General features: G+C 51.3%; 1 protein-coding gene across 1 annotated transcript in view; it reads left to right on the top strand.

Annotated features, from left to right (window-relative positions):
• The window catches only part of DUS1L (dihydrouridine synthase 1 like), a 45,127-nt gene extending 23,161 nt beyond the window's left edge, over positions 1-21,966 (top strand). The window contains exons 8-13 of the mRNA XM_075349736.1: positions 10,809-10,905; positions 12,289-12,377; positions 18,510-18,658; positions 19,813-19,850; positions 21,312-21,387; positions 21,473-21,966. Of these exons, the coding sequence (XP_075205851.1) occupies positions 10,809-10,905; positions 12,289-12,377; positions 18,510-18,658; positions 19,813-19,850; positions 21,312-21,387; positions 21,473-21,603 (580 nt within the window). The 3' untranslated portion in view covers positions 21,604-21,966. The remainder of the gene's footprint in view (positions 1-10,808; positions 10,906-12,288; positions 12,378-18,509; positions 18,659-19,812; positions 19,851-21,311; positions 21,388-21,472) is intronic.
• Positions 21,967-25,197: the final 3,231 nt, after the last annotated feature.

Raw genomic sequence — 25,197 nt, 5'->3', positions numbered from 1 at the left:
GCAGACTGTCAGCGGAGTGTTTCGCTCACTCTCGCCACCCTAGCCCAATTCGGGTGGATTGTCAATCTTCCCAAATCCACTCTGACTCCGACCCAGAGTCTCACGTACCTAGGGATGCAGTTCGAGACTTTGCCGGCACTTGTGAAGTTGCCCTTAGACAAACAGCTGTCACTCCGGTTGGCGGTGCGTTCTCTCCTGAGGCCCCACCGTTATACCCTCAAGCATCTGATGCAGGTGCTGGGTCAAATGGTGGCCTCCATGGAGGCGGTTCCCTTTGCCCAGTTCCATCTGCGTCCTCTGCAGCTGGACATTCTCCGCTGTTGGGACAAGCGGCCTTCCTCCTTACAGAGGTTAGTGGCTCTGTCGCCACGGACCAGGAGCTCTCTTCAGTGGTAGCTTTGACCCCTCTCCGTGTCCCAAGGGCGCTCCTTCCTGACTCCATCCTGGGTGATTCTCACCACGGATGCCAGCCTATCCGGCTGGGGAGCGGTACATCTCCACCACAGAGCACAGGGCACTTGGACTCCGTCCGAGTCAGCCCTTTCAATCAATGTGCTGGAAACCAGAGCTGTGCTTCTAGCTCTCCTAGCCTTTAACCACCTGTTGGCGGGCAGGCACATTCGAGTCCAGTCAGACAACGCGACAGCGGTTGCCTACATCAATCACCAAGGCGGGACACGCAGCCGCCTGGCAATGTTGGAGGTCCAACGCATTCTTCAATGGGCGGAGGACTCCAAGTCCACCATATCCGCAGTCCATATCCCTGGCGTAGAAAACTGGGAGGCAGATTATCTCATCCGTCAATCCGTGGACAGTGGCGAGTGGTCCCTGCACCCGGCAGTGTTTCAGTCAATCTGCCGCAAGTGGGGCACTCCGGACGTGGACCTAATGGCATCCCGTCACAACAACAAGGTTCCGGTTTACGTGGCTCGCTCCCACGATCCTCAGGCCTTCGCCGCGGATGCTCTGGTTCAACACTGGTCCCAGTTTCGTCTGTCCTACGTGTTTCCCCCTCTAGCTCTCTTGCCCAGAGTCCTGCGCAAGATCAGAATGGAGGGCCGTCGAGTCATCCTTATTGCACCGGACTGGCCCAGGCGAGCTTGGTATCCGGACCTGCTCCAACTGTCCGTGGAGATGCCGTGGCATCTTCCGGACCGTCCAGACCTGCTCTTGCAAGGTCCGTTTTTCCGCCCGAATCCTGCGGCACTCAAATTGACGGCGTGGCTCTTGAGTCCTGGATTTTGACGGCTTCTGGTATTCCTCCTGAAGTCATCTCCACTATGACTCGGGCTCGTAAGTCTTCCTCCGTCAAGATCTATCACAGGACTTGGAAAATTTTCCTGTCCTGGTGTCGCTCTTCCGGTCATTCTCCTTGGCCATTCTCATTGCCGACCCTTCTGTCTTTTTTACAGTCCGGTCTGCAGCTAGGACTGTCCCTCAACTCTCTCAAGGGACAAGTCTCAGCTCTATCAGTGCTGTTCCAGCGGCGTCTCGCCCAGCTGGCTCAGGTCCGCACCTTCATGTAAGGTGCGTCTCACATCATTCCGCCTTATCGGCGGCCCTTGGATCCCTGGGACCTTAACTTGGTCCTCACGGTATTGCAGAAACCCCCTTTCGAGCCCCTTAGGGAGGTTTCTTTGTATCGTCTTTCTCAAAAGGTGGCCTTTCTAGTTGCCATAACTTCTCTCAGGAGAGTCTCTGATTTGGCTGCGCTCTCCTCGGAGTCACCTTTTTTGTTTTTTCACCAAGACAAGGTAGTTCTCCGTCCGACCCCGGACTTTCTTCCTAAGGTGGTCTCTCCCTTCCACCTTAACCAGGATATTTCCTTGCCTTCCTTCTGTCCGGCCCCTGTTCATCGCTTTGAGAAAGCGCTGCATACTCTAGATCTGGTGCGTTCTCTCCGGATCTATGTGTCTCGCACCGCTGCGCTTAGGCGGTGCACCTCTCTTTTTGTGCTAACCACAGGGTGGCGCAAGGGTCTCTCTGCTTCTAAGCCGACCTTGGCCCGCTGGATTAGATCGACCATTTCGGACGCCTACCAGAGTACTCAGGTGCCTCCCCCGCCGGAGTTCAAAGCACACTCGACCAGAGCTGTCGGTGCCTCTTGGGCTTTTAGGCACCAGGCTACGGCTCAACAAGTCTGTCAGGCTGCCACTTGGACTAGCCTGCATACCTTTTCGAAGCACAACCAAGTGCATGCTCATGCTTCGGCAGATGCGAGCTTGGGCAGACGCATCCTTCAGGCGGCTGTCGCCCACTTGTGAAGTTAGGCTCCGCCTACTTCTTAGTTTTTTCTGTTTATTCCCACCCAGGGACAGCTTTGGAACGTCCCATGGTCTGGGTCTCCCAAAGGAACGATAAAGAAAAAGAGAATTTTGTTACTTACCGTAAATTCTTTTTCTTATAGTTCCGTATTGGGAGACCCAGCTCCCTCCCTGTTGCCTGTTGGCAGTTTCTTGTTCCGTGTGTTATCACCGGCTGTTGTCGTGGACAGAGTCTCCGGTTGTTCCGGTTCTTACTCTGTTCTACTTGTGGGTGGCTATTCTCCTTCAGCTTTTGCACTAAACTGGCTACGACTGGCTACCAGGGGGTGTATAAGCTCAGAGGGAGGAGCTACACTTTTTAGTGTAGTACTTTGTGTGTCCTCCGGAGGCAGAAGCTAAACACCCATGGTCTGGGTCTCCCAATACGGAACTATAAGAAAAAGAATTTACGGTAAGTAACAAAATTCTCTTTTCTCTATCGTTTCATTGGGGGACACAGGACCATGGGTTATGCTGCTGTCACTAGGAGGCTGACACTAAGTAAACAGAAAAAGTTAGCTCCTCCCCAGCAGTATAACCCCTGAGCCGGAGGCGGGCTCAATCAGTTTTTTGCTTAGTGTCGTAGGAGGCTGATGTGGGCCGACTGGGCCCCCTTCAGCCACTTGTTTTTTTGCGTATATTTTTTCTTTTTTCTCTCGGCGACGCTCGTCGCTCTCATCTGTTGGATTTCTCTTTTTCTGCAGGTATCGTTTTCTCTACCTCAGCTCTCGCAGCCCGTGTGGGTACCACTCCCCTGGGTAGCAGAAGCTTGTTTCGTCGGGCCCTCTCCCCCGTCCAATTCCACGGTACCACTCCCGGGTTGGCACGCGGGGCTAATCCTTCCTGGGCACCCCCTATTCACCCTGCGGTATCACTCCAAAGGGTGCAAGGGGCATACAGCAGGGACTGGACCTCGCAGCGCGTCTGGATGATATCGGGCCCGCAGCGCTGCCTCACTACAGAGGGGCTCCCTACCCTCACCGGCGTCCATCTCCCTGCCTGCCTGCCTGCCTGCCTCATTCTCTTCTGCGGCCCGCAGCCAGCCCTCCGGTGTGCGGAGCGGACACAGGTGCAGAGCTCCACGCCTGCACACTGCCAGATGCGGCGCCGCCGACCAGGTAGGACACTCACCCTCCCTTCTCCCGGGCGGCTACAAGATATAGGCCCCGGTCTGGGCCTACTCACCGAGCACCCCGGCCTCGCCCCCACCCGGCGCTGGAGTCCACACAGGCAGGGCTCGGCCGGTGCCCGGACATCGCTGCCGCGCCGCCGCTCCCGCAGGTAGGACCCCCAGTCTCTACCTTCCCCTGCGCCGGCGGTTTCAAATTTAGGCCCCGGTCCGGGCCTACTCACCGGGCGCCCCGGCCGCGTCCCCATCCGGCGATGGAGTCCTTCTCCGCGCCTGCGGTGCTCGTCGCTGCCGTGCCGCCGCTCCTGCGGGTGGATCCGCCGGTCTCTGTTTTCCCCTGCGCCGGCTGCCTCAAAATTTAGGCCCCGGCTTCGGCCCTGTCTCCGGCGTCCCAGGCCCGCCCCCCGCCGCATCGCTATTGGCCGCCGGCCGCTCCGTCTCCGCCCTCCGCTCAGCCCCAGGCATCACAGTGGGGGCGGTGGTTGCGTTTTCCCGCTCTCCTGGGCCCACCTCCAGCCTCCTCAGCGTTCATCAAAAAAAAAAAAAAAAAAAAGGTGATTATGGCAAACTCCTGGTATGCGGTTTACTGACGCTGCAGCAGCCCGTATATCAGGGGAAGATAAACCCTAGTTTTCCATGATGATCATATACAGTGGGGTTTTTTATCAGGGCTTGCGTTTTGTACATTATACATTAACCTCTTCAGGTACTTTTTTCGGGTTTTTTGCATCAGGACACATCCCAATAGGGTTAGTCTAAGAGCTCTCAGAGCTGAGTTTTTTAATTATTTGGGACCGGTAGCTCAAGTTTGCGGTTCCCTTAATGGTAATTTCCCGCACATAATGGCAGATTAGTGTTGACAGCTACCGCAGCCCCTGGCACCGCACGCCCCTGCCGGCTGGTTAACGCCCTGTCTCAGGCCATATATTCCCTCGCTGACGTCCCTCGGGTTCGTGCGCATGCGCTGCGTCCCCCGCCGACGCTTGGTCATACCATCCACAAAACGGCGCCATTCCCTCGGGGAGACAAGTCCCGTACCAGGGACCTTTTTCCTAGGCTGGAAGCGGACCTGCCAGGTCTCGTCTTTCGTGGCCCCCCAGTTTTCCACCTTATTCCCCAGGTCCAGACTGCCCTTCCTACGGTAGTCTTACGACCTCTCGGATGTTGGCCCAGGCTTTCAATCTCCGCTGGACTCCGAGCAGGACCTAGATGTTTTGGCGCAGGACGCATTAGCATGCTAGAAACGGTGAGTCAAGCCGTAAGGCTACGGACAGCCTCTCTTCTCTCCGTGCACCCAGGTCTCCTTTAGGGCGTTGGGAGCAGACCCGTGATGTGCTCGGGGGACATCCAGAGTTCGCCGAGTTACCGCGTGTTCACGGACAACTACCAGACACGACGTTTGCCTGCGGTAAGCCATGTCATTGTCTTTTTTCCCTTCTCCAAAGGGGTTTTCGGAAAGTATGGCCAGGCTACACTGGAGTCTTGGATTGATTACAGACATCTACCAGACACGCCGTTTACCACCGGTAAGTCGTGTGTTTTTGGCATTATCATTCCCCCGAAGGGCTCTGGAGAGAGGGGGCAGTCACCTTGCAGAGACGAAGACGGCAGGCCCCTTCGGTTTCAGTGGAATACAGTTCGCCGTGTGACTGTGTTAGCACGGATAATCCCAGGCCTCGATTTCTACCAATGGTAAGTCCTTTTATTGTCATTACCCCTTATAGAAAGGGGCTCCAAAAGGAAGGGGCACCCCACCCTGTGGTCGACCCGCCTGTGTTCCTCCGGGTTTCTCGTCCCGAACGTGGCGTCCCTCAGAGAATCAGCGGACTCCATACGCAGCGGACCAAGTTCCACCTATCCCGTCCCAGGACTGGTTATCATCTTCAGTGAGTACCCTCTCTTCACATACCTGGGGCCTGCCTACTGCTCGGCCTGAGCCTCTACCATCAGTGTGTCCACCTGCCGAGACCTCTGACTCGGGATCAGGAACGCAGATTTGACATCTAGGAGGTCACTGACTTCCCTTCCGACTTTAGGGAACGCCACTCTGAAGATAGGCGAGTCCAGTGGCCCCCCTTGGCTACGTCAGAGTAGAGTACTTCTCTACCCTAGACTACGTAAGGGAAGGATTCATCCTTTTCCCTACATCGACCCAGATGCATCAGGATCGTCCCCTCACACTAGGTCCCAGCCCGTTCACGCGGCACCCGTCAGGAAGCCTCTATCCCTCCAACAGCCCCTCCACCTTGAGTGGCAGTGGACCGTTCCAGTTTTTTATCAGAGCGCTTGCAGGGATCACTGTCCCTGCGCACCCTACTTTACAGGGCTGCTAGGTTCTCTACGCCCAAGTACGGCCGGGAGGCCCAGAGTTCTCCCTTCAAGGATCCTTGCTTGGGGTTTAGACCGTCATATTCACTTTTCGCTACTAGCGCAGCTGAGATACCGGAAGGAGTCCTACCAGACCCCGGCTCGGTCCATCATCCCTTAGGCACGGTTTTTTCGAGCCCGTTCAGGGGTAGCTACTCCTCACGCAGGAATAGTTTTTTCCTTCCTGGCACAGAGTCCCGCGTACCCTTGCCACCCGCTCCCGTTTGGCTATGCGAGCCCTCGGCAGTCTGTGGCGGTGATAGCGACGGTGCACGTACCAGATTCATCCCTTACTCTCCAGTGGACCACACTGAAGATCGGAGACAAAGAGAGTTCCGTCTTCGCGGGTGATCCGCCAATCTCCTCATAGCGGACCAGTCTTCGAAACCGTCCCTTGGGAAGCTTCCCTTCCCTCCTCTGGAGGATATTATCAACCGTCACCAGTCTCCCGTGCTAGGGTAGGCTGCCCCCACCATTCCTCGGCACGGTCCCGAGGGACAGCCCTAGAGCGTTGTCTCCCCTTCAATATTCCGGAAGCCAGAGCCATCCTGTTAGCACGGCTTCAATTTCTTCTCTGGGTCGGGGTTTGCCACAGCGGCGACGTGCATCATCCACCAGGTAGACGCAGAGAGTTCATGGCAAGGGAAGAGGCCAAGGAGATCTTGCCCGGGGACGGGTCCATTAACTCGCTGACCTCGGCAGTACATCCCTAGCATGGACGTTTTAGACGGCCGATTTTTTCGGTGGGAAAGACCTCCCTTAGGAAAAGGGCTCCTCAACAGGGGAGTCACCAGTCAGTTCCCGGGCGAGGGAAGACCTCCAGTCGTGGACCTTTTGTTCTCCCGTTCCAGCTTTCAAGTCAATGGTACGTCGAGTGTACCACCTGCTCTGGACTAGGTCGACGCCCTCGACCGGTCGGGTAGCCTTTTCAGGTTCTGCTGCATCTTCCCGCAGCTTCCCAGGGTCTCGAGGGTTCTCAGGATGGACCAAGGCAACGATGCCTCTGGAGTGTCCCAGGCGAGCATAGTTCGCATAGCCTACTCAACTCCTCACGGAGGCCCCGGGGCTCCTTCCCGACCGCCAAGTTCTCCGTGTCGGGGCCCCTCTCTTCTACCAGGACTCAAAAGTCCCAAGTTCGACGGCCACACCAGTGGATCCCGGGCTCTGCCTCGGTCAGGTCTGTTGACAAGAGGATTACAGACAACATTGAGGGCCGGGAATCCAGTTTCCTCCAGGATTTATTTCCACTAGGAAAGAGCTTCCCGGTGGGTGAGGACCACATCTTCCCTCCTTCTTGCTGGCATTCTTCCAGTCAGATCCGAATGCGGCCCTCTCGCGCGTCCGTGTTTCGGCCAGGTGTCGGCCCGTTTCGCTTCGGTGTGTTCAGAGTCTTTTCACTTCCCGTCCTCCAATCAGGGCCTTCGCTCAGAGAAGCGTCCATCTGGCTCGGCTGTTTCATCGTTCGCTAAAAACGTGGGTCCTTATTCCAGTGAGGGGTTCGTTCAAGGTAACCCTTTTTTCCCGGCTCCACCTGTTTTTGTTAGGTGGGCTCCTCGTGGACATCTTGTTGTTACAGATAGCATCGGGGCGGACAGCCCTCTTGTCGCTCTTCCCCCCTTTTTTGTTTTCCAGCTCCTCCAGCAGGACAAGGGGAGGCTCCGGCCAGAACTCTTCGTTCCTGTCCAGGGCAGCTCGCTGATTCCTTCCAGAAGATGTGTTTAGTTTTCGGTTTTCGGTTCTAGTCTCCTCTCTCAGCCGGAAAGGGGCCTAGTTCGTTCCAGAACTGGTACGAGCCCTCAGTCTTACATGTCTGCAGGACACCCCTTTCGGTTACACCGACACCCAGTCCACCACGCCACCCGTTCCCACGGGGCGCATGCCGGCGCCAGAGGCCAGAATTGTCACATGGATCCATTACTCCATAGGTGAAGACTTTCGCTTGAAGGGCGGACTTCCGCCACGGGCTACCGAGCAAGGGGTACCCTTTGGACGATTGGACTCCAGATGTCGACCGTCCAGGTTCCCTGGGCCGCCACCCGATCTAGTCGGCATACCTTTACTAGTTTCTACCAGGGTCACACCCAAGCTTCGACAGCGGCCAGTCTTGGAGTAAGGTCTGCGGGTGGCAGTGGCACACCTGTCACAACGTAGGTGCTTGTACGTCTGGCGCGAGCCCGACAGGGGGAAGCGGTTGCCTTCCTGTCTCCGGTGATGGTTTCTCTTCCCACCCAGGGACTGCTTTTGGACGTCCCATGGTCCTGTGTCCCCCAATGAAACGATAGAGAAAGAAGGATTTTTGTGTACTCACCGTAAAATCTCTTTCTCTGAGTCTTCATTGGGGGACACAGCACCCACCCTGCTTGTGTTATTGGTTATATATATTACCTGTCGGTTGCATCAGTGGCCATTTCCCCAGGCCACTAGTCACACGATTACTGGTCTTAGTTTTTAACTTGTTTTATCCAGGATTGTTTGATTCTCCTCCTACTGCTTGTGCACTAAACTGATTGAGCCCGCCTCCGGCTCAGGGGTTATACTGCTGGGGAGGAGCTAACTTTTTCTGTTTACTTAGTGTCAGCCTCCTAGTGACAGCAGCATAACCCATGGTCCTGTGTCCCCCAATGAAGACTCAGAGAAAGAGATTTTACGGTGAGTACACAAAAATCCTTCTTTTTGCTTTGTAATCTGATCTGATTGCACCGTGATATAGGGACTGAGAACCTGAATGCAGCAATATATCAATTAGTTTACTGGGTTCAGCAGTTATAATAGTCAGTTTTCTCTGCTGCAGATATAGTAGAGCTATGTTGTTGAGCTGTGTATAATCTACCCACACCACAGCTTTCTATGTACATTGTATCATGACAGAGAGCTGCTAATCAGTGGTGGGGGTCTGGGCTAAAAGACATGAGAGCAGTTGTCCTGTAGTGATGATCGTGTGTTGATAAAATACTGATTGTGTTGAAACCACAACACACAGCCTAGTAAAGGGCACATCGCGGCAGTCAGGTTCTCTGCTCCTATATTATGGTGCTGTCTTGTTCTTTAATTTTTTTTCTAATCCATTAAAGGTAATTTGTCACCAGGTTTTTGCCACCTAATCTGAGAGCATCATAATGTAGGGGCACAGATCCTGCTTCCAGCAATGTGTCACTTACTAGGCTGCTTAGTGTAGTTTTGATAAAGTCACTGTTTAATCAGCAGTAGATTATCATTAGAGGACTACTTGGTGTGCTTTCAGGTAGTCCAGCATATTCATGAGCTCTGTATAACTGCTAGATCTGCAGCAGAAAAAATAGATTTTATCAAAATGACAGTAAACCGCTCAGTAAGGGACACATCGCTGGAATCGGGGGTCTCTGTCTCTACATTATGCTGCTCTCAGATGGGGGAGCAAAAACCTGTGAGCCGTTATTTCCTGTGTAATCTAAGATAACTACAATATAGGAGCAAAGATCCTGATTACAGTGATGTCACTTATTGGGCTATGTTTTGCTGTTTAAAGAGAACCAACCAGCAGGATTCTCATATATAAAGTAAAGTCAGTGCTATACTAGTTCTAGGGTGCTGAATGTAACCATACCTTTGTTCAGAGATTGTAGATTTTATTTCAGAGATATGTGCAAGTAAAGTTCCAGCAATGCACTGCTATTTGACAGGTGCAACAGAGGTGGGAATATGTGGGTCGGGTTTTGCTTTCTATTCCCGCCCTTGTCTGCCTCCCTGGCCTTGGTAGGTGCTAGACTGTTCCCTTTTAGAAAACTTGGGCTCTGGGTTTTACTCACCTTCACTGGATCCAGCGCTTAGTCTCTGCTCCCAGTAGTCCGGTATTGGCTGCAGCGCTAATAGGAGCTCGGCAGGGCAGCAACCAAACAGCTGACAGGCGCTGACTTTGTAGCTGTAATGCTCTACTTGGAGCCGCTGAGCTCACTATATGGCAGCTGCACGGTCAACGTGGCATCAGCAGTACAGCCAATTCCAGACACCCGGAGGGAGCTGCAGGGAATCAGAGCTTGATGGTGGGTAAAGTGCAGTAAATGCCTCAATACTTGGTCGGGGCTCCTTTTCCATGAATTCCTGCATCAATGCGGCGTGGCATGGAGGTGATCAGCCTGTGGCACTGCTGAGGTGTTATGGAAGCCCAGATTGCTTTGATAACCACCTTCAGCTCGTCTACATTGTTGGGTCTGGTGTCTCTCATCTTCTTCTTGACAATATCCTATAGATTCTCTATGGGGTTTAGGTCAGGCGAGTTTGCTGGCGAATCAAGCACAGTGATACTGTCTGTCTTTTCAAAACAAGCTGCACCTGGGGATGACTATTTTCCAAAAGGCGATAACCCATTTTAAAGACGAATGCATAAAGGCTGATTCATCAAGCAGGTTTTCCAAAATTCTACGAGTTGTGTTTTTATCCCTATCCCTGCCAGCTCCACCAACTTACAGCCATCAAATTCATTATAATTTATGCCAAGAAAGTGTAATAAATTCCGACAGCAATGTATGGCACTCCCGTACTGGAGAACATTTCTTGTGGTGGTACATGGCAACTGAAAGATGCGCCTATTTCATTAAGAGGGGCATGCATTGTAGTGAATGAGGCTCACACATTATCAGGTCTGACGTACGGTCTTGATGAATTGGAGACTTATTCTAAGTCCTATATTTCTCTAGGACACCTGTTCAGCAGAAATCTTACTTATTGTGAACGATTGCTGCAGTAATTGCATTGATGACATGCTGCCACCACAGGGAATATACAAAGCTTCCAGGCCTCATTATAATCCAGACTGAAAATCAAGAATTCTGTAAAAAAGTTCTTATCTCTTGCCATTATATGAAATATTTGCTTGCTGTGGTTTCTTAAATATTGGAGGTGCTAACCAATGACGCCCCGATTTATGTTTCTATGGGCATTCCCTCCAGCGATTTTTGATGATGGGCAGTATGTTGGTCCACGCTTTTTCAGCTAGATTGTACAATGGACTCTTCTCACTGTTTTGACCTTAGTTTACAGATTTACCAGGTACTACGGGAAGAGCTAGCAAAAGCCAAGTCCTTGAACGGCATCATTGCTGTGAATAAAGAACTGAAACTCAGATGCCAGGTAATACAACAATGTCTCCGAGCTTGTTTAGAGGGCACATATATTTTATATTAAAGGGAACCTGTTACCAGATTTGGCGACTATAAGCTGCAGCCACCACCAGTGAGCTTATATACAGCATTCCATAATACTGTATTGTAGAGGCGAGGCCGCTGTACGTAAAAAACACTTTTATATCCTCACCTAGGGGGCCGTCTGGTCCGATGGGTGTAGCTGCTCTCCGGACCGGCACCTCCTCTCTGTGGCAATCGCCGTCCTCCTTCTATCCAGCCCAGGCCCGATTGCAGTCCTGCACAGGCGCACTTTCATCTGCCCTCCTGAAGGCAGATCAAAGTACTGTAATGCGCTTGTGCGAAGAAAGGTGAAAGCCCACATTTGCACTACAATATTTTGATCTGCCCTTAAAGTGCGCATGGGCAGCACCTCAATGCCAGCTAGTGTGCATGACATAGGACATGTCATGCACACGGGCCTCAGAAGAAGGAGGACGGTGATCACCGCAGAGAGAAGGCGTCGGACTGGAGAGCAGCGACACGCATCGGACTGGACCGATCCCCTAGGTGAGTATTATAAAATTTGTTTTTACATTATACAGAGCGGCCTGGGTTCATATATACAGTATTCCGGAATAAGGTGTATATAAGAGCTCACTGGTGGTGGCCACAGCTTATTGTCGCCAAATCTGGTGACAGGTTCCCTTTAATATTTCTCTATAGTAATGATGTATTATTGATGATATCTCTATCACTGTGGTCGAGGGGGTCTAATTCTGAATATTTTAGGAATAGTACAGAAGACTTCCACAGAAGACTGCCACAGGCAGGAGCAGTATTTTATGGTTTCTGACTTTCTGATCTCCATATATACACATCACATATAAGCCTTTACTATACAGCAGATTGGTGGCATGTTCTGAGGTTTACCTTAATGCTGCTAGCTCCATGTTCTAACTACAGTAGAAGCAGCACAGTCTTGACACTTTTACTTGTCAGGGCAGTGTCATCTTGTAACAGGCTACTATGATGTTGGGGCAATGTCTTGTAGTAATCCCATCCATAAAAAGGGTTTTCTATCCTTTTGAGGGAAATACATAGTAAAAAAATAAAACATAAAAAAATGCGATATTAAAGAAAAACCCAAATGAATAGTGAAAATGGATGAAATTCCTGTTATTTATGTGAGGCCCTGCCTTTGATGTAAGGACCTGAAGTAGTTTTAACTTTAGGACAATGTAAAAATAGTTTTATTTGCAACAAATTATATTTTTAGTGTTATTTTATACATTAAATGTTGATTATTTCTTTATAAACATCTTTGGCAAAATCTTGTCACTGTTCTTTGTGACAGGTGCGTTATATGGCCTTGTGTGCTTATGCCTTGTAGGAGGAAAAATGTAACGGGAAAGAAGGGGAAATCGTCTCAGGTGACCTGCCGTTCCCTCACTGGATCTGCCAGCCTTATGTCCGCCCACTGTAAGTTCCTCCCTTCATAAATAAAGCAGTATTTCTTTATCGTTCCTTTGGGAGACCCAGACCATGGGTGTTTAGCTTCTGCCTCCTGAGGACACACAAAGTACTACACTAATAAGTGTAGCTCCTCCCTCTGAGCTTATACACCCCCTGGTGAGCAGACCCAGCCAGTTTATTGCTTTGTGTACAGGAGGCATACATCCACACATGCATTCTCATATGATTTTTCCCTTTTGGAATGAGTTTGAAGAACTGTGGGTCCACGTCTGGACCCCCGGCATGTCCCTTCTCACCCCACTGTGTCGGCGGTGTTGTAAGGTTGATTTCCAAGGCTGGAGCCTTACATGCCGTGCTCCTTCACCATCCCTCCTGGGCTCTGGCTTGAAGTGGGAGCCAGCACAGTCTCCATGCCTGGCAGGAGACCGGTCTCCATCCGCAGCCCTTCAGGACCCTGCTGGACCGGAGCACTCATCCCCAGGGACATGGCCCTGCATCTCAGCAGCTAAGTACCTGAGACGTTTATATTTGGGGGTCCCTGTTGGGGGAGAGTGTGCTTATTGTATTGTCTGATATTTCCGGCGGGTTCTCTAGCTGTCGCCCGAGAACCGCGCCGATGGTGCCTGCGCGTCGGCCTCGCCGCTCAAATTTAGGCCCCGGCTTCGCCGGAGGCCTAGTTTCGTTTCACTGCCCTAGCATGTCACTCATGCAGAGGGACAGCGCGGCTCCTCCCGGCGGCCGTTCTGCACAGGGGAGGGACACTCCACACTGCTGTGCGTGTCTCCTCCCTTGTAGGTCTCTATGGCTCTCCAGATCCCGCTCTTCATGCAAGTCCCGACCCCTCTCTTCGCTCCGGCGGCCATTTTCTCAGAGTTCTCTCAGCGTTGGTCTGCGTTCTGCATCCCTGCTGAGGTGCTGTGTTTGAGGGTCCGGGCTTCGGGATCTGGAGGGCACACAACACCGCTCTGCACAGCACAGCGGTCTGGTAAGCCACAACCGGCTCTGGTTGTGGACCTCTGCATATACTCTCTGGGGTTCATTCTCTGGCAGAGCCCCCACTCGAGCAGCATGTCTCACACGAGGAGCAAGGCTCCAAACTTTACTCTGTATGCGCTGCATGTAAGCTCCTGCTGCTGAACCGAGCACCTATCCACATTGTGATGCATGCTCTACCTTGGCAGTGCCACAGCCTGGAGTCTCTCCCCCAGTGGTCTCTCAGGCTGCTCCTGCTCCTGTGGCTGAGTTCCCGGCCTGGGTAGAATCCTTTTCTAGGTCTATCTCCCAGTCTTTTGCTGAGTCCATGGGACTTCTGTCCAGGACTTTGCTGACAGAGGATTCATCATCAGGTCCCAGACCCCGTCCTCCTAAGAAGAGACGTAGGGTTCCCTCTCCCTCCTCCTCCTCCTCCCGCGGCTCTAATTCAAGAGCGGACTCGCAGGATGAGGAGGATGCCTTTACAGGGGGCTCGGAGGCTAACTCCATGTACCCCATTGATCTGTCCGAAAGTGACTCAGATCTTAGTGACTTGATTGCTTCCATTAATTCTGTTCTGGATCTTAATCTGCCAGTATCAGAGGAGCAACCCTCTCTGGCAGAAAAGCACCAGTTTACCTCGCCTAAGAGGGCAAAGAGTGTGTTCTTTAACCACTCCAGTTTTCAGGCCGCTGTGTCCAGGCCCAGGGCCTGTCCTGACAAACTCTTCCCGAAGCGTAGTTCTGATGACCATTTTTTCTTCCCACCTGAGGTGGTCAAGGAGTGGGCTCAGTCCCCAAAGGTAGACCCCCCGGTGTCTAGGCTCGCAGCCCGGACCGTTGTGTCGGTGGCTGATGGCACCTCACTTAAGGATTCCACTGACCGCCAGATTGACCTTCTGGCCAAATCCGTATATGAAGCTGCGGGGGCCTCGTTTTCCCCGACTTTTGCAGCAGTGTGGGCTCTCAAAGCCATATCTGCTTCTCTAGAGGAGATGCATTCCCTCTCCAGGGAATCTATGCCCGAAATGGTTGCCTTGACTTCCCAAGCTTCAGCTTTTTCATCCTATGCCATGTCTGCCATGTCTGCCATGCTGGAGGCTTCTCACCGCACTGCGGTGGCTGCGGCTAATTCCCTCGTTATCCGCAGGATCTTGTGGCTTCGAGAGTGGAAGGCAGATGCTTCTTCTAAGAAGTACCTTGCTGGACTCCCTTTTGCTGGGTCCCGGCTGTTCGGAGAACAGCTGGATGAAATTATTAAGGAAGCTACTGCCGGGAAGAGTACTTCCATGCCACAGACCAAAGCCAGGAAACCTGCCCAGGGTAGGAATCAGAATCAGTCGAGGTTTCGCTCCTTTCGTTCCTCCAACTGGTCGTCCTCTAAGCCTTCGGCCTCGTCCACTAACTCAGCCAAGGACCAGAAATCCAACTGGCGCCCAAAAGCGCGTCCACAGAAGACGGCAGGAGGTGCTGCCACTAAGGCAGCCTCCTCGTGACTATCTGCCCGCTCCAGCAACGTCCTTGGTCGGTGGCAGGCTCTCCCACTTTGGCGACGCTTGGTTTCAACACGTCTCCGATCAGTGGGTGAGAGATATCATCTCCCACGGCTACAGGATAGAATTCTCTTCCAGTCCGCCAAACAGATTTTTTCTCTCAACCACCCCCTGCTCCAAGGCCGCCGCCTTCTCACAGGCCCTGGCATCCTTGCAGGCCAACGGAGTAATTGTACCGGTGCCCGCCCAGGAACGGTTCAGAGGTTTCTACTCAAATCTCTTCCTAGTCCCCAAAAAGGACGGTACTTTCCGGCCCATCCTGGATCTCAAGCTTCTCAACAAGCATGTTCAGGTGCGGCACTTTCGCATAGAGTCTCTGCGATCAGTCATTGCCTCAATGACCCAAGGGGATTTCCTGGCGTCCATCGACATCAGAGATGCCTATCTGCATGTGCCAATTGCAGTCTCACACCAGCGTTGGTTACGTTTTGCAATCGGAGAAGATCATTTCCAATTTGTGGCTCTCCCCTTCGGGTTGGCCACAGCCCCTCGGGTATTCACCAAGGTCATGGCTGCAGTGATTGCGTTTCTGCACCTACAGGGGTTGGCAGTGATCCCTTACCTGGACGACCTTCTAGTCAAGGCTTCATCCAGCGCAGACTGTCAGCGGAGTGTCTCGCTCACTCTCGCCACTCTAGCCTAATTCGGATGGCTTGTCAATCTTCCCAAATCCACTCTGACTCCGACCCAGAGTCTCGCGTACCTAGGGATGCAGTTCGATTCTTTACCGGCACTTGTGAAGTTGCCCTTAGTCAAACAGCAGTCCCTCCAACTGGCAGTGCGCTCTCTGCTGAGGCCCCGCCGTTATACCCTCAGGCGTCTGATGCAGGTGCTGGGTCAAATGGTGGCGTCAATGGAAGCTGTCCCCTTTGCCCAGTTCCATCTACGCCCCCTGCAGCTGGACATTCTCCGCTGTTGGGACAAGCAGCCTTCCTCCTTACACAGGCTAGTGGCTCTGTCGCCACAGACCAGGAGCTCTCTTCAGTGGTGGCTTCGGCCCCTCTCTCTGTCTCAGGGGCGCTTTTTCCTGGCTCCGTCCTGGGTGATCCTCACCACGGATGCCAGTCTATCCGGCTGGGGAGCGGTATGTCTCCGCCACAGAGCGCAGGGCACTTGGACTCCGTCCGAGTCAGCCCTTTCAATCAATGTGCTGGAAACCAGAGCCGTGCTTCTAGCTCTTGTAGCTTTTCACCACCTGTTGGCGGGCAAGCACATCCGAGTCCAGTCAGACAACGCGACAGTGGTTGCCTACATCAATCACCAAGGCGGGACACGCAGCCGCCTGGCAATGCTGGAGGTACAACGCATCCTTCAATGGGCGGAGGACTCCAAGTCCACCATATCCGCAGTCCATATCCCAGGCGTGGAAAACTGGGAGGCAGATTATCTCAGCCGTCAAACCGTGGACGGTGGCGAGTGGTCCCTGCACCCGGCAGTGTTTCAGTCAATCTGCCACAAATGGGGCACTCCGGACATGGACCTAATGGCATCCCGTCACAACAACAAAGTTCCTGTTTACGTGGCTCGCTCCCACGATCCTCAGGCATTCGCCGCGGACGCTCTGGTTCAAGACTGGTCCTAGTTTCTTCTGTCCTACGTGTTTCCCCCTCTAGCTCTCTTGCCCAGAGTCCTGCGCAAGATCAGAATGGAGGGCCGTCGAGTCATCCTCATTGCACCGGACTGGCCCAGGCGAGCTTGGCATCCAGACCTGCTCCATTCTCCATCTCCAAGGTCCGTTTTTCCGCCTGAATTCTGCGGCTCTCAAATTGACGGCGTGGCTCTTGAGTCCTGGATTTTGACGGCTTCTGGTATTCCTCCTGAAGTCATCTCCACTATGACTCGGGCCCGTAAGTCTTCCTCCGCTAAGATCTATCACAGGACTTGGAGAATTTTCCTATCCTGGTGTCGCTCTACCGGCCATCCTCCTTGGCCATCCTCCTTGGCCTTTCTCCTTGCCGACCCTTCTGTCTTTTCTACAGTCCGGTCTGCAGCTATGTCTGTCCCTCAAGTCTCTCAAGGGACAAGTCTCAGCTCTGTCTGTTCTGTTCCAGCGGCGTCTCGCTCGGCTGGCTCAGGTCCGCACCTTCATGCAGGGCGCGTCTCACATCATTCCGCCTTACCGGCGGCCCTTGGATCCCTGGGACCTTAATTTGGTTCTCACGGTTTTGCAGAAACCCCCCTTTGAGCCTCTTAGGGAAGTTTCCTTGTATCGCCTTTCACAGAAAGTGGCCTTTCTGGTGGCCATTACTTCCCTCAGGAGAGTCTCTGATTTGGCTGCGCTCTCTTCGGAGTCACCTTTTTTGGTTTTTCATCAAGACAAGGTGGTTCTCCGTCCGACTCCGGACTTTCTTCCTAAGGTGGTCTCTCCTTTCCACCTTAACCAGGACATTACCCTACCTTCCTTTTGTCCGGCTCCTGTTCATCGCTTTGAAAAAGCGCTGTATACTCTGGATCTGGTGCGTGCTCTCCGGATCTATGTGTCTCGCACCGCTGCACTTAGGCGGTGCACTTCTCTTTTTGTGCTAACCACAGGTCGGCGCAAGGGTCTCTCTGCTTCTAAGCCGACCTTAGCCCGTTGGATTAGATCGACCATTTCGGACGCCTACCAGAGTACCCGGGTGCCTCCCCCGCCGGGGATCAAGGCAGATTCGACCAGAGCTGTCGGTGCCTCTTGGGCTTTTAGGCACCAGGCTACGGCTCAACAAGTCTGTCAGGCTGCCACTTGGACTAGCCTGCATACCTTTTCGAAGCACTACCAAGTGCATGCTCATGCTTCGGCAGATGCGAGCTTGGGCAGACGCATCCTTCAGGCGGCTGTCGCCCATTTGTGAAGTTAGATTCTGCCTACTTCTTAGTTTATTCTGTTTATTTCCCACCCAGGGACTGCTTTGGAACGTCCCATGGTCTGGGTCTCCCAAAGGAACGATAAAGAAAAAGAGAATTTTGTTTACTTACCGTAAATTCTTTTTCTTATAGTTCCGTATTGGGAGACCCAGCACCCTCCCTGTTGCCCGTTGGCAATTTTTTCTTGTTCCGCGTGTTCTCACTGGCTGTTGTCGTGGACAGAGTCTCCGGTTGTTCCGGCTCTTGCTCTGTTCTACTTGTGGGTGGCTATTCTCCTTCAGCTTTTGCATTAAACTGGCTGGGTCTGCTCACCAGGGGGTGTATAAGCTCAGAGGGAGGAGCTACACTTTTTAGTGTAGTACTTTGTGTGTCCTCCGGAGGCAGAAGCTAAACACCCATGGTCTGGGTCTCCCAATACGGAACTATAAGAAAAGGAATTTACGGTAAGTAAACAAAATTCTCTTTTTTGTCACTTATACGGGGCATGCCACATAAATTAAGCAGTGTCAACTGAGGAACCTTTTTAATATTATGAGGATGCCTTCACACACTGAAATCTGCATGTACCATGTGTGACTAACCGGGAGGGTGGGGGATGGAAGCTTGTGACCAAAAATTGACAGTGGTATTTACAGTAAGTGGTTAAACTACTGCCGTCGAAGAAAATTCTGGCCCCTGCATTCACAGGTGATGTCATACAGCCAACATCTGCCTTTTAGGAAGAAATGTCAGCTCCTGAGATTGCTTTACACACTTGTTTTTTCATTCAGGCCTAAAGATGTGTTGAAAGACGAAAGTGGAGTAAGAGGGAAGAGAGCACTAGAGGACGAAGAAGACGGAAACTCCGAACATCTGTCAAAGAACAAACAGAAAAAGAAACTCCGTAATCCCAACAAAAGCTTTGACTCTACTATAAAACGTATGCATCTCCCTGAACATCGTACAGATGAAGCTGCGTATGCCTGCCTTTGTTCAGAGGAAGGAGCAGAAGTTCTCAACTTACCATATATTTCGGATTATAAGACGCACTTTTGCTTCCAAAAATTTGGGAGGAAAATGAGGGGTGCGTCTTACAATCCAAATGTAGCTTACTAGGAGGTGGTGGAGAGGGGTAGCAGAAGGCAGGAGCAATGCTGTGGACTGCTGGCGCTGTGGTGTAGAGTATGCCCTGTGCTGTGGGCACTCTGTGCTGAAGCAGCAGCCATCTGAAAATGTTGGCAGTGCGGGCTGCAAATAATGGCGCCTGTAATTGGCGTGTGTACAGATGACTCTCTCAGTTCAAGACTCATCTACGATGAAAATGGCTGCACGTGCGCAGATGAGATCTTAGCTTGTCATTGAGCTGATAACTTAATCTGCGCATGCGCCGACTCCGGGCTCCATTTTTTTTTTTTTTTTTTTTAAGCCGTCACCGCCGACAGTTTCTGGATGTTGCCTGCCTCACAGCGCCCGCCGTGATCATCTGGGACCCTGCTGTATCGTCACTACCGCCCCCCCCCCCCCTTCCTCCCCGTTAAGACACCACCGGATTATAAGACAGACCTCAATTTTATTTTTATTTTTTCATTTTTTTTTTATTTCCTTTTTTCTAGATTTGGGATGTATCTTAATGATCAGGAGCGTCTTATAAACCGAAAAATACAGTACCTTTTGGCTTTACCCCAAATATCTGTCACTCTGTTTGCGCATTTAGGACCATCCCTGCTTTTTCCTTCAGGCGAGCAGTGGTGGTCTCAGAACCCAGACATCACTTTTCCCTAATCAATATTACTAAGCGGTGACTACAACATATCGATTTCCATTATTCTTGGTGTCAAACATTGAGAATTGACTATACAAAGCCAATCATTTCAAATTCCCCTTCAGAAAAATAAAGGTCTAGAATAGTCTGCCAACACACATACACGTCACAGTGCAGAAATAATGAAACACCAGAGTGCGACTGCTCTGCGACACCCACAAGTGCTCTAGTTTACCTGCCATATGTCATTTTTAATTCCCGTGCCTCTAGTGTATTCACAATGTCCAGCTACAAAGGCATTCATCTACGTTTATCTGTGGGTTTTTTTCCAGCCAAGTATGCAAAATGTGACCAGTGTGGAAACCCCAAGGTAAGCTTTAATGAGACATATTTTTGCTTTGTTCATCTCGCACGGCTTTTCCAGATTGAGCCACATGGATATACCATCTTCCTTATTAATGCTGCATTCATAGTAACAATTATACACCCAGTACTTTGGTTTTAGGCTTCATTTTTTGAGCCAAAGAGCAGTGGATACAAAAGAAAGAACTTTCTTTTTAGATCCACTTCTTTGTTTGACTCACCTCACATGACCCTGTCTGACCTATAGTGGACAATTTCAAAATTGCACAATTTTTATAATTATATTTTTAATATTAAAGTAATTGTTTTTAGGACTTTTTCTTTGGTCTCTAATTAATAATCTCCTTTTTGCACCTTAATGGTCTACTCATTTCTGTAGATCACAGCTGCACAGCTCTGATCTGCAGAAATGCTGCTCTCCTATTACAGACGGCGCTCTGCCGGCAGTAAGGGTACCCACACATCAGCGTTTTCCTGCCGCACTCCCAGATCCGGCACAAGGGCAGTACAGTACTTTACAGTTCACTGGCAAGCTCCGGGCACATAGGGTCATGTGACCGGAGCATGTGACAGCATGTGACCGGGGCTTATCGCACTGTCTGTGAACTGTAAAGTACTGTACTGCCCTTGTGCCGGATCTGCGAGTGCGGCAGAAAAACACAGATGTGTGGGTACCCTAAGTGAGTCATGATAGCTATAGGAGTCTTCACATGACCTTGTTGCTACCATGGCAACCATCGGCTCCACATGATCATGTCACGTGACTTCCGATGGGGAGTGCGTGTTTCTCAAGGCGGGAATTTACATTGCACTGTCACATTTTGACAACGCGATCTCTGGATTTCACAGGCGCGTGTAGATCACGGATCCACCCGTACCTGCGAGGCACACATGTCAGCGACATGTGCGGGGCTCACCGCAGCAGCCGGTGTTGATTGCCCCGACATGACCCATGATGTACCCAGTATGTCATGTGTCATGAGCAGGTTAAGAAAAGTCGTATCATATTAGGCCAAGACCTTGACTCTCCTCACAACCACCAATTCAACCAGACTGCAGATGAAGCACGCTTTTAGTAGAAATGTAAAAGCTACTAGCATATTCTAGTATGTACTCCTCACGGCAGTGTTGTTGAACCATAACCTTCAGTTAAGGCACAAAAATAATCATTAGGTAAGTATGAGGGAAGGAACAGCTGTCGGCTGAACAAGCAACTTCCCCTTCACATAGTTTTTGGGCACATTCTCAGAATATCTTTTGTTTTGGTAGTAATTTTCATGTTTTGGGCATTCATTTCACGTTGCCCTTTCATAGATCACATCCACAGTATTTTCCAACTATTTAATCCATTGCTGTTTTTGCCAGAGAATATATTACTTTGTAATCTGCATATGTAATCTACAGTTATAAAAATATATTTGGCAATTTGTGTCTGCCATTGCCTGACTGTGCGGTTATTGGATTTTAGGGCAATAAATGTGTGTTCCATCTGTGCCGCAGCTGCTGCAAGAAGCAAGCGTTCAGGGAGTTGGCAGACTGTGCAGGTCGGTGTCAGCTGTCTGCCGTTACACCACCTTCTCTCCAAAATTTGAAAGTGTTAAAACTTTTTTTTTTTTTTTTTTTTTTAAGGTCACGGGCTGCTTTTCAAAACCAAATCCGAGCGATCTCTTCAGTGTAAAGCTGTGCAGGATGCAAATGTGCCAGAAGAGAACCTGAGCGACTCAAAGCTCCCACAGCCGCCCCCGGAGATCAAAGCCTGAACTGCTGGACCTAGCTCCTCTTCTATTACTGCTTGCTCAGGGAAATCTTCAGAGTTTACCACGTGTGTCTAGGATTCTTGCTACTTCATGGTGAAAGGGCACGGTACCAACTGTTTGCACTTCAGATTTTTATTTGCTTTGTTTAAGCTTTAAAGTGCTTTAGTTCTCTTTTTTTGATGGATGGCGGAAGGTGGACGGACTGTGGAAGGTATTGTCTTTGCCTTTTAAACATGCTGCTACTGGATTTACATCCTCTTCTCGGATCGGCTGAAACCACATGGGAAAAAAAGAACTGGATTTACAGGAAGTTATTTTAAACTTTTAGACAGGGATGTAGAAAATAAAGATGTTTTTCTGCTTCCACCCGGCTCTGAGTGTGTGTTATGCCGACATTTTATATATCTCAGGAGTAAATGTGACTTCTATATAGATGACGGTGTGATGTTGGACACCAACATTCCTGTTTGTTTTTTTTGTGTATGGAGATAATAAATAATTATTTTCAGCATATTTGACAAAATCTGAGCTTTTTACTAATGCTTGATGTGAACATGAGTGGAACGACTGCTATAGCACAATAGAATATGTATTGAATTAAAGTGCAACAATCTCAAGAGTCATAGAAAGTGAAAAATGTAAGAAAAGCACCTACAGCCGGGGCCAGAAGAAATTTTATGATTTATACTGCTGCAAAAAACCAAAGCCATCAGGATGCCACTGAAGTATAGACTTACAGCTGTAATTAAAGGGGTTTATCAAAATATGGCATCCACTGGTAGGCGTTTTGAGGCATTTTCACATAGTTGCTCCGTCTTTACAGACGTCTAGTACTTGGGCCCATGACTTACTGTATTTTTTATTTTAAAAGAGACACCGGATTATAGGACGGACCCCGAATTTAGAGATAAAAAAAAAAGGTAAAAAAAAAAAATGGGGTCCGTCTTATACTCCGGTGGTGTCTTACCGGAGGGGGAGTGGCGGCAGCGGTGGTGCGGGGTCACAGGAGGCATGGCTGGTGCTGGAGTATGGCAGTGCTGCAGGTGCTGAGGTGGGGGCTGTGCTTGCTGCGGGCGCAGTGCTGGTTGTGTGGAGCAGGAAAGTGCGGCGAGTGTCACAGATGCTCTGTCGGCGGTGCGGCTTTCAAAGAAATGGCGCCTGGAGTCAGTGCGTGAGCAGATTGAGCACTCGGCTCAATGACAAGCCAAGATCTCATCTGCGCACGCATCACCTCCAGGTGCCATTTTCCTTAATTCCGCTGTTGGGAGATCAATGGGCCGGAGGCGGCGCGTGCGCAGATGAGATATTGAGCAGAGCGCTCAATCTCCGCACGCCCCTACTTTGGGCGCTATTATTTGAAGCCTACACCGCCAACAGAGCATCTCACCCACTGCACCTCCCTACCTCACACAGCCCCCAGCACAGTGCCCCGCAGCCAGCACAGCACCCATTCTCCACCTCCCAGTAAGCTACATTCACATTATAAGACTCACCCCTCATTTTCCTCCCAAATGTTTATTAGGAAAAGTGCATTTAATAAATCTAAAAAATAGTTTTTGTTTTTTTTTTTTTTCTTTAGTGTCTAGTGTATTCTATTACCTTATTTTCTTCGGCGCTCCATTGGGAGACCCAGACGATTGGGTGTATAGCTACTGCCTCCGGAGGCCACACAAAGTATTACACTAAAAAGTGTAAGGCCCCTCCCCTTCTGCGTATACACCCCCCGTGGGATCACGGGCTGCTTCAGTTTTATGCTTTGTGCGAAGGAGGTCAGACATCCACGCATAGCTCCACTGTTTTAGTCAGCAGCAGCTGCTGACTATGTCGGATGGAAGAAAAGAGGGCCCATACTAGGGCCCCCAGCATGCTCCCTTCTCACCCCACTTTTGTCGGCGGTGTTTGTTAAGGTTGAGGTACCCATTGCGGGTACGGAGGCTGGAGCCCACATGCTGTTTTCCTTCCCCATCCCCCTGAAGGGCTCTGGTGAAGTGGGATCTTGCCGGCCTCCAGGCTCTGAGGCCGGGCTCCATCCACAGACCCGGAGATCCTGCTGGAATGGAGCGGAGTATCGTCAGGGACAGGCCCTGCAACGTTAAGGTACTCTGTGTCCCCGTACAGTCTATGCACAGACACACTCCAGCGTTGCTGGGTGTGTTAGTGCGCCGGGGACAGTAGCGCTGCGCGCTTGGGCTTTACTCACTGCAGCTTAGCTGAGTGAGTTTATGTGTCGGGAACTACCGCGCCAGCCGCTGCTGGAGCTGCGGCGCGGCTGAGACTTGTGGTGCGCCGGGGACTTTCGCGCTGCCGCGCTTTTACGACGGCAGCGCTTATAAATCTAGTCCCCGGCTTTTGCGGCCTAGTTACGCTTCGTTCCCGCCCCCAACCCTGCCAGTCAGGGAAGGGGCGAGACGCTGTACAATGATCAGCGCCGAGGGCTGGAGTCTTATTTACATACTCCAGCCCTCTCACTGGGCACAGGGGGACGCCAGTTTTCCCGCTCTTGTCTGGGGCACGCCCACAGGCCGCCCCTCTTCACAGGACGCCGGCAGCCATTCCTGCAGGCAATCTAAGCTGGAGAACGGACAGGCTCTGGGAGACCCAGCAAAGGGATTCTGGCGACCACTTACCCGCTTATGCGGGCGGTAAGCAGCACCTTGGTGCTGACCCCACTATTGCCACAGTGTTTTTTTTTGTGTACTTTATCCTTGTACTTATATTTGCAAGACCATACACAGACACACGCCAGCATTGCTGGGCGTGTTAGTGCGCCGAGGACAACAGCGCTGCGCGCTTGGACTATACTCACTACAGCTTAGCTGAGTGAGTTTATGTGTGGGAAACTGCCGCGCTGGAGGCTGCGGCGCGGCTGAGACTTGTGGCTGTACGGTCGCTTCTTGGCGATTTACCCCTAGATAGCTCTGAGGAGACAACAGCATGTCGTCAGCATAGAGCAAGGGGGCCAAGGCACAGGCTTTCTATGCTGTCTGTACCGCACGTGAGGCTGTTTTACCGGCAGGTTCCACTAACCCCTAATGGGTAGAGTCTCTGCTAGTGGTGGCCCAGAAAGGGCCACCTGTGAAACTGTCCAGAGGACAGAGTTTGCAGTTTTTTTTTGCTGATAAAATGTCTTGGACTATGAACAAAATTCTAGCAACTTTGCAGTCCAGGGCGGTGACTCAGACCAAGGGCATTGTTGAATCAAGGCTCCCCGGTCTCCCTCAGTTGGAACTAATCCGTGCTCCAAAGGGGTCCCATACATCCCAGACTGAAGGCTCTGACACGGACGACAGTCCCAGACAGCCTAAGCGAGCTCGCTGGGAGAGACCCTCGACTTCACACACTGGTCAGGGTCTCAGCGAGAGGATTCTCCGTATGATGAGGTAGCTGGTCAGGTTTCTGATCCTGAGACCACTTTCATTCTGGATGCTCCTAACGGGACGCCATGGTGAATGATCTCATAGCGCCCATCAATACACTGGTGGATATTTCTCCCTCAGCCCCTCCAGTGGAGGAGGCAGCTTCAGCAGGAGAAATTCCATTTCAGGTATCCCAAGCGTAAATTCAGTACTTTTTGGGCCTATCTGACTCAGAGGAGCA

Source organism: Anomaloglossus baeobatrachus, chromosome 5, assembly GCF_048569485.1.
Source record: "Anomaloglossus baeobatrachus isolate aAnoBae1 chromosome 5, aAnoBae1.hap1, whole genome shotgun sequence".
Lineage (NCBI taxonomy): Eukaryota > Metazoa > Chordata > Amphibia > Anura > Aromobatidae > Anomaloglossus > Anomaloglossus baeobatrachus.
The sequence above is the reverse complement of the archived record's forward strand: the minus strand, read 5'-3'. Positions and strand labels throughout refer to the sequence as shown.